The sequence below is a fragment of the Schistocerca gregaria genome, chromosome 1 (assembly GCF_023897955.1).
Source record: "Schistocerca gregaria isolate iqSchGreg1 chromosome 1, iqSchGreg1.2, whole genome shotgun sequence".
NCBI lineage: Eukaryota > Metazoa > Arthropoda > Insecta > Orthoptera > Acrididae > Schistocerca > Schistocerca gregaria.
In genome coordinates, this window is record NC_064920.1 from 413,419,033 (window position 1) to 413,432,255 (window position 13,223).

General features: G+C 39.8%; 1 protein-coding gene across 2 annotated transcripts in view; it reads right to left on the reverse strand.

Moving 5' to 3' along the window:
• LOC126350104 (rotatin) overlaps nt 1-13,223 on the reverse strand; it is a 372,299-nt gene that overhangs the window by 70,546 nt on the left and 288,530 nt on the right. For both annotated transcript variants that reach the window (XM_050002488.1, XM_050002487.1), the window contains one exon: nt 4,546-4,796. In XM_050002488.1, the coding sequence (XP_049858445.1) occupies nt 4,546-4,796 (251 nt within the window). The remainder of the gene's footprint in view (nt 1-4,545; nt 4,797-13,223) is intronic.

Below are 13,223 nucleotides of genomic sequence, written 5' to 3' on the forward strand. Positions count from 1 at the left end.
CCAGAGGATTACATTCTTACATGGCTGACTTGCAACAAACATGAGCAGAATGACAGAATTCGTATTGTGAGTAAGAGAGAGGTTCAACAGCTTGGTCACTAGGTGGTGCCATGGTACATTCAAGCTGACAACCAACACCATACAAGAAGAACAGAAGCAAAATTATTTTAAGCGATGGTACACAGCTGACAAATGTCTAAAACATTTGTTTGAATCATGTAATTATGTTTTTAGTAATATTGTCGCAGAAGAAGCTGCATAGCACTGTGATCTAGTGGGTATGATACTGTTGCATGGAGGGTCATGAGTTCAAAACTCACCTGGACTTTACAATTTTTATTTCTATATTCGGTTTGAGTACCTTCTAGAAGTATCCACAAATGTCAAGAATTGTTGTACTGTATATATACTGTATGCGTTCTGGCCGGAGGCAGTTTGCTCCGTACTCTTGTATGTGCAAGTGCTGAAAGTTAGTGTTCGTCCTTCATCTAATTACACCTTCTTCTACGTGACAATATGTCCTCTATTATATGGAATGTCAGATCCCTTAATCGGGCAGGTAGGTTAGAAAATTTAAAAAGGGAAATGGATAGGTTAAAGTTAGATATAGTGGGAATTAGTGAAGTTCGGTGGCAGGAGGAACAAGACTTCTGGTCAGGTGACTACAGGGTTATAAACACAAAACCAAATAGGGGTAATGCAGGAGTAGGTTTAATAATGAATAGGAAAATAGGAATGCGGGTAAGCTACTACAAACAGTATAGTGAACGCATTATTGTGGCCAAGATAGATACGAAGCCCACACCTACTACAGTAGTACAAGTTTATATGCCAACTAGCTCTGCAGATGATGAAGAAATTGAAGAAATGTACGATGAAATAAAAGAAATTATTCAGATAGTGAAGGGAGACGAAAATTTAATAGTAATGGGTGACTGGAATTCGAGTGTAGGAAAAGGAAGAGAAGGAAACATAGTAGGTGAATATGGATTGGGGCTAAGAAATGAAAGAGGAAGCCGCCTAGTAGAATTTTGCACAGAGCACAACTTAATCATAGCTAACACTTGGTTTAAGAATCATGAAAGAAGGTTGTATACGTGGAAGAACCCTGGAGATACTAAAAGGTATCAGATAGACTATATAATGGTAAGACAGAGATTTAGGAACCAGGTTTTAAGTTGTAAGACATTTCCAGGGGCAGATGTGGACTCTGACCACAATCTATTGGTTATGACCTGTAGATTAAAACTGAAGAAACTGCAAAAATGTGAGAAATTAAGGAGATGGGACCTGGATAAACTGAAAGAACCAGAGGTTGTACAGAGCTTCAGAGAGAGCATAAGGGAACAATTGACAGGAATAGGGGAAAGAAATACAGTAGAAGAAGAATGGGTAGCTCTGAGGGATGTAGTAGTGAAGGCAGCAGAGGATAAAGTAGGTACAAAGACGAGGGCTGCTAGAAATCCTTGGGTAACAGAAGAAATATTGAATTTAATTGATGAAAGGAGAAAATATAAAAATGCAGTAAATGAAGCAGGCAAAAAGGAATACAAACGTCTCAAAAATGAGATCGACAAGAAGTGCAAAATGGCTAAACAGGGATGGCTAGAGGACAAATGTAAGGATGTAGAAGCTTATCTCACTAGGGGTAAGATAGATACTGCCTACAGGAAAATTAAAGAGACCTTTGGAGAGAAGAGAACCACGTGTATGAATATCAAGAGCTCAGATGGCAGCCCAGTTCTAAGCAAAGAAGGGAAGGCAGAAAGGTGGAAGGAGTATATAGAAGGTTTATACAAGGGCGATGTACTTGAGGACAATATTATGGAAATAGAAGAGGATGTAGATGAAGACGAAATGGGAGATACGATACTGCGTGAAGAGTTTGACAGAGCACTGAAAGACCTGAGTCGAAACAAGGCCCCCGGAGTAGACAACATTCCATTAGAACTACTGACGGCCTTGGGAGAGTCAGTCATGACAAAACTCTACCAGCTGGTGAGCAAGATGTATGAGACAGGCGAAATACCCTCAGACTTCAAGAAGAATATAATAATTCCAATCCCAAAGAAAGCAGGTGCTGACAGATGTGAAAATTACCGAACTATCAGTTTAATAAGCCACGGCTGCAAAATACTAACGCGAATTCTTTACAGACGAATGGAAAAACTGGTAGATGCAGACCTCGGGGAGGATCAGTTTGGATTCCGTCGAAATGTTGGAACACGTGAGGCAATACTGACCTTACGACTTATCTTAGAAGAAAGATTAAGGAAAGGCAAACCTACGTTTCTAGCATTTGTAGACTTAGAGAAAGCTTTTGACAATGTTGACTGGAATACTCTTTTTCAAATTCTAAAGGTGGCAGGGGTAAAATACAGGGAGCGAAAGGCTATTTATAATTTGTACAGAAACCAGATGGCAGTCATAAGAGTCGAGGGGCATGAAAGGGAAGCAGTGGTTGAGAAAGGAGTGAGACAGGGTTGTAGCCTCTCCCCGATGTTATTCAATCTGTATATTGAGCAAGCAGTAAAGGAAACAAAAGAAAAATTTGGAGTAGGTATTAAAATTCATGGAGACGAAGTAAAAACTTTGAGGTTTGCCGATGACATTGTAATTCTGTCAGAGACGGCAAAGGACTTGGAAGAGCAGTTGAACGGAATGGACAGTGTCTTGAAAGGAGGATATAAGATGAACATTAACAAAAGCAAAACGAGGATAATGGAATGTAGTCAAATTAAATCGGGTGATGCTGAGGGAATTAGATTAGGAAATGAGACACTTAAAGTAGTAAAGGAGTTTCGCTATTTAGGAAGTAAAATAACTGATGATGGTCGAAGTAGAGAGGATATAAAATGTAGACTGGCAATGGCAAGGAAAGCGTTTCTGAAGAAGAGAAATTTGTTAACATCGAATATAGATTTATGTATCAGGAAGTCTTTTGTGAAAGTATTTGTTTGGAGTGTAGCCATGTATGGAAGTGAAACATGGACTATTACTAGTTTGGACAAGAAGAGAATAGAAGCTTTCGAAATGTGGTGCTACAAAAGAATACTGAAGATAAGGTGGATAGATCACGTAACTAATGAGGAGGTATTGAATAGGATTGGGGAGAAGAGAAGTTTGTGGCACAACTTGACTAGAAGAAGGGATCGGTTGGTAGGACATGTTTTGAGGCATCAAGGGATCACAAATTTAGCATTGGAGGGCAGCGTGGAGGGTAAAAATCGTAGAGGGAGACCGAGAGATGAGTACACTAAGCAGATTCAGAAGGATGTAGGTTGCAGTAGGTACTGGGAGATGAAGCAGCTTGCACAGGATAGAGTAGCATGGAGAGCTGCATCAAACCAGTCTCAGGACTGAAGACAACAACAACAACATATATTTACCTCTCTCTCCATTTATAATAATTACTGTTATCATAATTTGACAAATTCTATTACTGTACATATGCTGTGTTGTAATAAAGAAGTTTCTTTGTTTTTCTTTATAGAAATGTTTTAGACATTAGCTAACTGTAAACCATAGGTTACAATAATTTAATTTTTTGGGCATTCCACTAGTTTCACTTTACCTATACAGATTATCCAAAGAACTGATGACTTATTTTACAGTTATAAATAGTTAACAGCATTAATCTTGTTCATCTTGGGTGGTGCTGGTTGTCAGCATGATCGTACTGTGGCACCACCTAGTGACCAAGCTGTTGTACCTCTCTACACTCACAATCTGAATTCTGTTAGTCCGCTCACGTTCATTGTAAGTCAACCACGTAACAATGTAATCTTCTGGTTTTTGTCTGAATCAGGGCAGGTATCTTTTGCAAGTATCTGGATGTTACTAGTCTTCATATGTAGTATGGTTTCATTTTGCAACATGTGTCTCATCTGTAGATTTTTTGACATACCTTCTGTTTTGCTGTACGCTATCTCTAAGTGCCTCCATACATATTTTATTTTACATATGTATTAATTTTTATGTACAAATTCTGATCATAGCTACTACCAAAACATATAAAGTCAGCCGGCCGTGGTGGCTGAGCGGTTCTAGGCGCTATGGTCTCGAACCGCGTGACTGTTATGGTTGCAGGTTCGAATCCTGCCTCGGGCATGGATGTATGTGATGTCCTTAGGTTAGTTAGGTTTAAGTAGTTCTAAGTTCTAGGGAACTGATTACCTTAGAAGTTTAATCCCATAGTGCTCACAGCCATTTGAACATAAAATCAATTAATAAATGAAGGAATACTGGTTAATTTACTCTGAATTATAATTCCTTCATCTGCAATCAATTTAGCAAAGACTATGTAAACTTATGATATTAGCTGTCATAATCTCAACCCCTTCATAAGTTCAGCATTCATAATCATCTTGAACCTCATGGGAGGTTACTGAACCAGGCAAGTGGTGAGCTAACATATTGGATTTCTCAACATAGTGTTTTAAGAAAACAAATTAATTTGTGGATTTTCTACATTACTTTTTTTTCTTGTGAAAGAACATCTAAGGTCTAAAATGTTAAGACTAGCAGTAAGGAGTAATTATTTACCTTGGTCAGCTCTTCCATTTCCTGTGACAAAAGGGCTGTGAGGGAACCAAGGGCATTGCTCACAAGATCTGGAGGAGAGTCTATCTTCAGGCACTTATGCAGAGCACAAATATACGTATTTTCACCACAATCCAACAATTCCTGTAAAATCATCTTATATCCTTCATATTTTGTAGCCAGTGCTGACAGCAAGTGAAACACTTTGGACCACAAATCATCGCGAAGATGCAGGAACTCTTCTTCTTTCTCATCTGTGGCAAAAATTATCATACACAGAAATTAACAATGTGTGTGTGTGTGTGTGTGTGTGTGTGTGTGTGTGTGTGTGTGTGTGTGTGTGAGACTAGTTAGAAGAAAAAAGATCTCACTGGAAATATTTATTAGTTGTTGTTGTGATATCATGTTCAAGTCATAAAGCATGCACTCCATCACAGAGAGAAATATTCAATCTAGGAAGAACTACTACACTGTGGCTTTTCACTGAATTCTTTTTCCTAGGAGTACCAATCAATCACAGAACATAGGAGAACTTGTACGAAGTTTGGGAAGTTGGAAATAAGTACTGGAAGATTGAAAGGCCATGACTGCTTTTGGACAGAGGAAGGAGGAAAACCTGACATTAGGTTGAAATATCTCTAATTTTTTCTCATTATTCTCCTTTCATGACACGTTTATGGGATGAATCAATACTGACTGACTTTTATTGGACTGCAAACACCTAGTATTTTAACACTGTACCTTTTTGTAATGTACAATTCCACTGCTGTTGGAGTTCAATGAGTGTCCATATGATACACTTGCTCGTGCTGTATGAACCCATGATGAAGCACATGCTCATGTTTTCATCTTCTCTATTATCTGTGCCGGTATACACCTTCGCCAACACACTGGTCGGCACTAGAAAACATTGTATAGCAGGTGCTGAACTAGATGCATCTATGACAAGAGAAGACCAAGACACGCTATGTGCTGATAACAGCCCCTGGGCAGCGTGCATACAGGCCACTGCTGCGGTCCGAGCTTTCTCAATCTCAGTACATCACATTGGGACTCACTTCTCATTGCACATAAATACAGTGCATTGTGCTCTAGTCTTTCACAGTGATAGTTGTAACCTCACACCTTAGCAAGCTGTGAGGGAATGTACGTCATTGTATATAGTTGTGATATGGACACGGACAAGATTTAAGAACTGGTACATATAATTTGATTGCCGTTAACCACAGAACTTCATATTGAACTGAAGTTAAATACATGATCAGTTCCTGTAATAAAGTGTATTCTAAGCATGTGTGCATTTTGTGTTGTAGTGAGACGAAATCGGCTACCCACATATCATACCACCCTCTTCTAATCCAACTAGGAACCACAAAACATTACAAGAGGGCACAGCCACAAGTGGCGACGGCTTTGATCAACAAGTTTTGTTTGCTTTAATGTGTCCTAGGTTTCTGCAGGGGAGCTGTCATTACAAAGATTATATGCTAGTTTGTTCTTGTTGTTGCATATTTACAAAAGGGGAGCTCCAGGACTGATCTCTTTCTCCTTTCGGAGGCTTTGAACATTTTGATTTTCTATTTGTCTTTCCATATTTTGCTGTAATTTGTTAGCGGTAGAATGTCTACCCACCCCCTCCCCCTGCACCCACTACCCCTGCGCCTCAGCCGCAGACTGCTCCTGCTCCTGCTTTGGAGCTACAGATTTTTTAGTTTCAGAACCAGCAAATTGCCACATTGCTGTCCACTGTACAGCAATTTCTTGCTGCACCAGCTGTGTCGGCTGCCCAACTGACCAACCGACCAATCCAACAAGTGCTACCAAACAACATTCAACCATTCCAGCATTTTGATGAAAAAGAAGAGGATTGGCTCAAATATCTCACCCAGTTCCAGGCCCACTGTCGAGCCCATCAAATTCACGGTACTGTGAAATCTCATTGTTTCCTGTTTGCTGCAGGAACCACTGTGTTTTCCTTAATTCAAAAGCTCTTCTCTATGTTGTATCCTGACACACTCTCTTATGATGAAATAGCAGGTGCATTAAGTCAGTATTACAAGCAGCAGATTCAGGTTGTGGGCTGCCAGATTTCAGTTCTTTTCCCTTAAGAAAAAGCCGAGATACACGTACTGTCAGTGGTATACTGACTTACAGGGCCTCACTAGGAAGTGTAAATTCAAGTGTAGTTGTGGCAACTATTACAGTGACCTGATGATCTGTGAAGCGATCACATACATAGTCCCTGATAGCAGAATTAAGAACAGATTCTCAAGTACTCAGATACTTTGCTCCATCGAGTGTTGCAAATATTAGAACAACAATTTGATTCTGATGCCACAGCCACAGATAAATTTGATCAGGTCCTTTGTTGGGACAAGTCTCCTCTTGCACGTGCCCCCCCCCCCCCCCCCACTCCCTCTCCGCTGCCACAATGGGCATGCACAGAGGAGTGCAGACAGCCTAGTAAACAACTAGCCAGGCCTGTAAATTTAATGAAGTCTTGCCCTCACTGTTTTGCTTGCCATAAGTGGCAAGATTGCCAGTCGGGCAATGTGACATGCTACTCATGTGGAAAGAAATGTCATGTCCAGGCAGTTTGCTTGCAACGGCAAAAGAACACCAATTCTGCCCACTCTCACTACAACTGGTCTCATGCACATTCTGTGAATGCAGTGTTTTCAAAACTTACTACTGGTTCTAGCAGTAATTCAAGTAACATTGTGCCCTCATCTAACCCCAGTGTAGTGTGACACCATTTCAACTATCTGTAACACTACAAATTGCTGGCTATCGTGTTGACTTTCAACTGGACACTGGTGCTTCTGTAACATTGCTTAATCATGCCACATACAAACAGTTAGGCTCATCATGCCTGTCAAAATCTAGCATGCACCTCACTGCAGATAATGGACAGGAAGTTCCAATACTTGGACAGTGTAGTTTGCTTGCCACTTACAAATCTCACACTAGGATGGTGAAACTTACCAGGCTGCAATCAGCAGCCGTGAAAATATTTTTGGCTTAGATTCGTTTGACTTGTTGGGCCTTAGCATTCCAAGACAATGTACTTTCATTCAGAAGACAGTTAGTTAGTTTGCTTAAGGAATTTCCTGAACTCTTTTCTGATAGCATTGGAAAAGCTAATAATTTTGTATCACACATTACCATGAGAGACAATGCAAAGCCTAAGATTTTCCAGGCTCAGCCCATTCCCATTGCTTTATGAGACAAAGTAGCCAGTGAATTACAATAATTGCAAGACAATCGTGTGATTGCTCTGATACAAGCTAATCAGGGTAAGTCCATTGGTTTTGATGCCCAAGCCTTCTCATCACATTCGCATTTGTGTTGACTTGAAAACTACAGTCAATCCATACACGATAATGAACACTTATCCATTGCCTCGCTATGAGGAACTTACAGACAGGATTGGCAAAGACCGTTAATTTTCTAAGAGAGATCTGCGTGATGCTTATTTGCAAATACCACTAGTTGAAGAATTACAAAAAGTGTTGGCTGCTACTACACACTTAGGCCTGTTCAAGTATTTGCGTTTTCCCTTTGGCAGTGCCTCAGCACCTGCCATTTTACAACATTACTTGGAACAGTGACTGCTCAAGTGCTGTTCTGTTCAAACTACCCTGATGATATTGTCATGTGAGGTCATATGCAAGAGGAAAACATTGCTAATTTGCTTACTCTTTTTTGAGTGTTGTAAGATGCAGGACTCCAGTGTCATCTCGAAAAGTGTGACTTTTTTCAGGCGGAACTACAGTATTTAGGTCATGTGATCAACTGTCAGGGTGTGCACTCTCTCCAACATATTTGCTTGCAATCTGTGACCTGCGTGTTCCTCGCTATGTATCCGAACTGCAGCCCGTGCTAGATAAGTTGACACACTGCATTCATTTCATTGCAAATGCTTCACAGATTGCGGCCCCATTGCATCACTGCGTCAGAAAAATTTGCGTTTTGTATGGACCAAAGAGTGTCATGGCGCATTTCAGAACCTCAAAAATGCCTTCTCAATGGCAAATGTTTACTACATCTTGATCCTGCCAAACAAGTGATTCTGCAAGTAGAAGCTTTCCCCTGGAATCAGCACTGTGTTTCCGCAAAGAATTGCTGCACAAGACAGACCTATTGCTTTTGCCTCAAAGTTGTTAACTCAAACTAAATGCAATGACTCACAGATTGAAAAAGAAGCTCTCACTATTCTGTAAGGTGTGACAAAATTCCATCACTATCTGTTTGGTCACAACTTCTATTTAGTGACAGATCAAAAGCCTTTGGAGTCCTTGCGTCATCTGTCAAAGCCAGTTCCTACATGTACCGCTCAAAAATTGCAACATTGGGCTTTGCTTCTATCCCAGTATCAGAACAAAATTGTGTACAGACTGTAGTGCTTTGAGAATTTCCGGGTAAATTCTAAAACCACTTGTGCTCCTACCATCTCGAACACACAATATTTTAAAAATAAGTGTGAGAGAATGTACATATTGTGCAACACATGTTTGTGTGTGCAGGCTGGAAAGTAGTCACAAGCACAAGGTAGACACGACGGTCGAACGGCATCGACAAGTGTTTACCACTCGCACCATGGAAGTCAGATTGGAAGAACAAAGAGTGTTTATGTACTTTATGGTGTTTTATATTGTTGACTATTGTAACAAGAAAAAAGAACAGTTGAAAAATTGTTAATTGTACTTCATGTGCTGGACTTGCTAAAAGCAAGACATGTTCACAAATTATGTGGTTGTAAAAACTACACTATTGTAAATGTATTTAAACGAATCTAATGCTAGACAAATCGGTTGACTTGCAAACATTCGAATATTTATGCGAGAAGTAATGAATTTGTTCTCTGTGGAAGTTGAAATATACCAAGACTAAATTAAAAGTATTCTGCGAGTATCCACTTATTTCATGAGGGGGGGGAGAGAGAGAGAGAGAGAGAGAGAGAGAGAGAGAGAGAGAGAGAGAGAGAGAGAGAGAGAGTTCCGTTAACAAGCAATATTCTTCGGAGAAGAAGTTTTTGGAGATTGTCGTAGCCAGCTATCCAGAGAAGAAGATCATCTATGCAGATCAAGTAAGTCAACCAATGCAAGAGGGGTGTGAATTTTGCATGCAATCCAATTTCACAGCACACTCCAGGTCGTCGACAACGTTTGAACTTGGCAACCAGAGAAAAGGACCCCCAAAAAATGGGAATTTTGAGAGGAAATCAAAGCAGAAGATATAATGTATTGTCATAGCAACCAGACATAACAAGACAAGAGAACTGTTTCGTGGAATTTGATTCGGCTTAATAGTGCAAATGGTGAGAATTAATAAATGCAATAAAAGATAAGACGTAAGAAATATATTATGGTAAAAGAAAAGAGAGAAGATTCTGATGTATGAGACTAAGAAGAAATATGACGAGAATAATTCATCGAAGAAGATCCATTGTGGGTAGTAAGCGGCTCTCACCCACATCGCGGGGACGCAGATGTGGAAACCAGCCTAAATCCGATGACGCCGGCACCAGTCACTGATCACCAGTGTTGATTCCACATACGTTTGCCGATTCCGACGCTGAAACCAACATTTGACGCCGCCAGTGCCAGTGCTGTTCACCAGTGCTGATTATGCATCCGCTCACCAATGCAGCTAGAACTCTACGCCGGATGAGTGCAAAACAATAGTTGTTGGAGTGTAAATTTAAAGAAACTGTTGAATAATAGACTTTTAATATAGTTAATATACTCAATGTAGAATTTTTTTGATGATTACAAGAAAACTAAGAGAAATATGGATAATACACGGAGAATTGGGGACACTTCAGAACCAGCCATGGCAATGAAAGTGAGTAAGGAGCTGCCTGACTGGTCTGGAGTAGTAAATTTAATAAACGCACAAAGGGCAGACTCAGAGGCTTTAAGAAAGGAACTAAGTCTTAAATTAGACTCAGTAAATACTCAATTAAATAATAAATTGGATGTTGAAAATGAAACTTTAAATTCTCGATTGGATGATCAAAATACAACTTTAAATGCTTAAAGTCTTAAATTAGATTCAATGATTACTCTATTAAATAATAAACTGGATGTTCTGAATGAAACTTTAGGATTGTTAAGTGCTAAGGTAGATTCACAAAGTAAAGACTTTAGTAATTTATGTGAAGGTATGGGAAACTTGAAGACTAAATTTGACGCTTTAACTACGGTACTACTAAAGTAGAAAATTTTAAAATAGATTTGAAAGAGGAATTAACTAATTCATTAAGGAGTCATGTAAACCAACTGTTCACTGACTTTAGTCAGACACAGAGTAACCAATTTCGGGGCTTAGCTAAAAAGTTAGAATTGGATATTGAAGATAAATATAATATTGTAGAAGCTGAACTTGGTTAAAATTTAGAATCATTTCAAAGTGTATGTACATTTGATGCTGTAAAACAGCAAAATGTTGAAAAGCAGGGCAAGTTAATACCAGTAGTCCAATTGCAAATTGAAGGCGTTAACACTCGAGTAGATAACATGAAATTAAACTTTAAAGAGAAGCAAGTAACTTCAGATATGATAAATATATGTAGCCTGGAGGAACAGGTAGAAGAGATGATAGACCGAAAAGCTGCCGCGAGAGTAATCTCTGAGAGAGCACCTCCTGTTTTATCTTCTGAGTATAGTACGAGGTGCATTCAAGTTCTAAGGCCTCCGATTTTTTTCCTCCGAACTGGAAAGAGATAGAAACATGCACATTGTTTTAAAATGAGGCCCCGTTCATTGTCAATATGTCCCAGAGATGGCAGCACCTTATGGCAGATGGAATTTTACCGTCAGCGGCGAGAATGAGAACTGTTTTAAATACTTAAAATGGCGACGTTTTCCTTACTTGAACAGCGTGCAATCATTCCTTTTCTGAATTTGCGTGGTGTGAAACCAATTGAAATTCATTGACAGTTGAAGGAGACATGTGGTGATGGAGTTATGGATGTGTCGAAAGTGCGTTTGTGGGTGCGACAGTTTAATGAAGGCAGAACATCGTGTGACAACAAACCGAAACAACCTCGGGCTCGCACAAGCCGGTCTGACGACATGATCGAGAAAGTGGAGAGAATTGTTTTGGGGGATCACCGAATGACTGTTGAACAGATCGCCTCCACAGTTGGCATTTCTGTGGGTTCTGTGCACACAATCCTGCATGACGACCTGAAAATGCGAAAAGTGTCATCCAGGTGGGTGCCACGAATGCTGACGGACGACCACATGGCTGCCCGTGTGGCATGTTGCCAAGCAATGTTGACGCGCAACGACAGCATGAATGGGACTTTCTTTTCGTCGGTTGTGACAGTGGATGAGACGTGGATGCCATTTTTCAATCAAGAAACAATGCGCCAGTCAGCTCAATGGAAGCACACAGATTCACCGCCACCAAAAAAATTTCGGGTAACAGCCAGTGCTGAAAAAATGATGGTGTCCATGTTCTGGGACAGCGAGGGCGTAATCCTTACCCACTGTGATCCAAAGAGCACTACGGTAACAGGTGCATCCTACGAAAATGTTTTGAAGAACAAATTCCTTCCTGCACTGCAACAAAAACGTCTGGGAAGGGCTGCAAGTGTGCTGTTTCACCAAGAGAATGCACCCACACATCGAGCTAACATTATGCAACAGTTTCTTCATGATAACAACTTTGAAGTGATTCCTCATGCTCCCTACTCACCTGACCTGGCTCCTAGTCACTTTTGGCTTTTTCCAACAATGAAAGACACTCTCCGTGGCTGTACATTCACCAGCCGTGCTGCTATTGCCTTAGTGATTTCCCAGTGGTCAAAACAGACTCCTAAAGAAGCCTTCGCTGCTGCCATGGAATCATGGCGGCAGCGCTGTGAAAAATGTGTACGTCTGCAGGACGATTACGTCGAGAAGTAACGCCAGTTTCATCGATTTCGGGTGAGTAGTTAATTAGAAAAAAAATCGGAGGCCTTAGAACTTAAATGCATCTCGTAATATCAAGAGAGGTATGGAAAAGATTTAAATTTAACCAGAATAGAGTAGAAAATAGAATAACTTTACCTGATGTTATGTTGCGTAGTAAAGTGGTGATTGTTTTGTCGTGGGAAGATTTCCACACAAAATTTAATGAGAAGTACTGGTTTGCACTTGCGCAAGTGAAGTTAATATCAGATCCATGGGATCCAGGTGGACTCACATTTATGCCCCAGGGATGTTAACATTCTGAGTTAATGGGTGGAGTGATGACCGTCGGATGTTGAGTTGTTTTTGGTGTTTCTTCCAAGATAATTTTCCTGCACTGAATTCTCTTAAAATCTTAAATTATCCTATAATTTTAATGCGTAGGAAACCAGATATGACAGTCAAGTAGAAAACTTAAGAGAATCACGCTTGAACAGTGATTTCTAGGCATGAAATGAAACAAATAGAATGTTATATTAGCGAAAAGTATAATATGATGCTACTATTTAAACAGAGTGATTTCAAGACGACATAAACTGATTAGAGGATTTCATGTGTGCACAAAAGATAATATAAAGTGACTAACTAGAAAACTATATTATAGTAGTGTATAATTTTCTATTTGGTATAGAATATTTTATACCTTTTATGAAATGTGATGTAAATGGGAGGGTTTGTATAATTTTTGGAAGGGGTGGGTATTATAGATTAAAACATGAT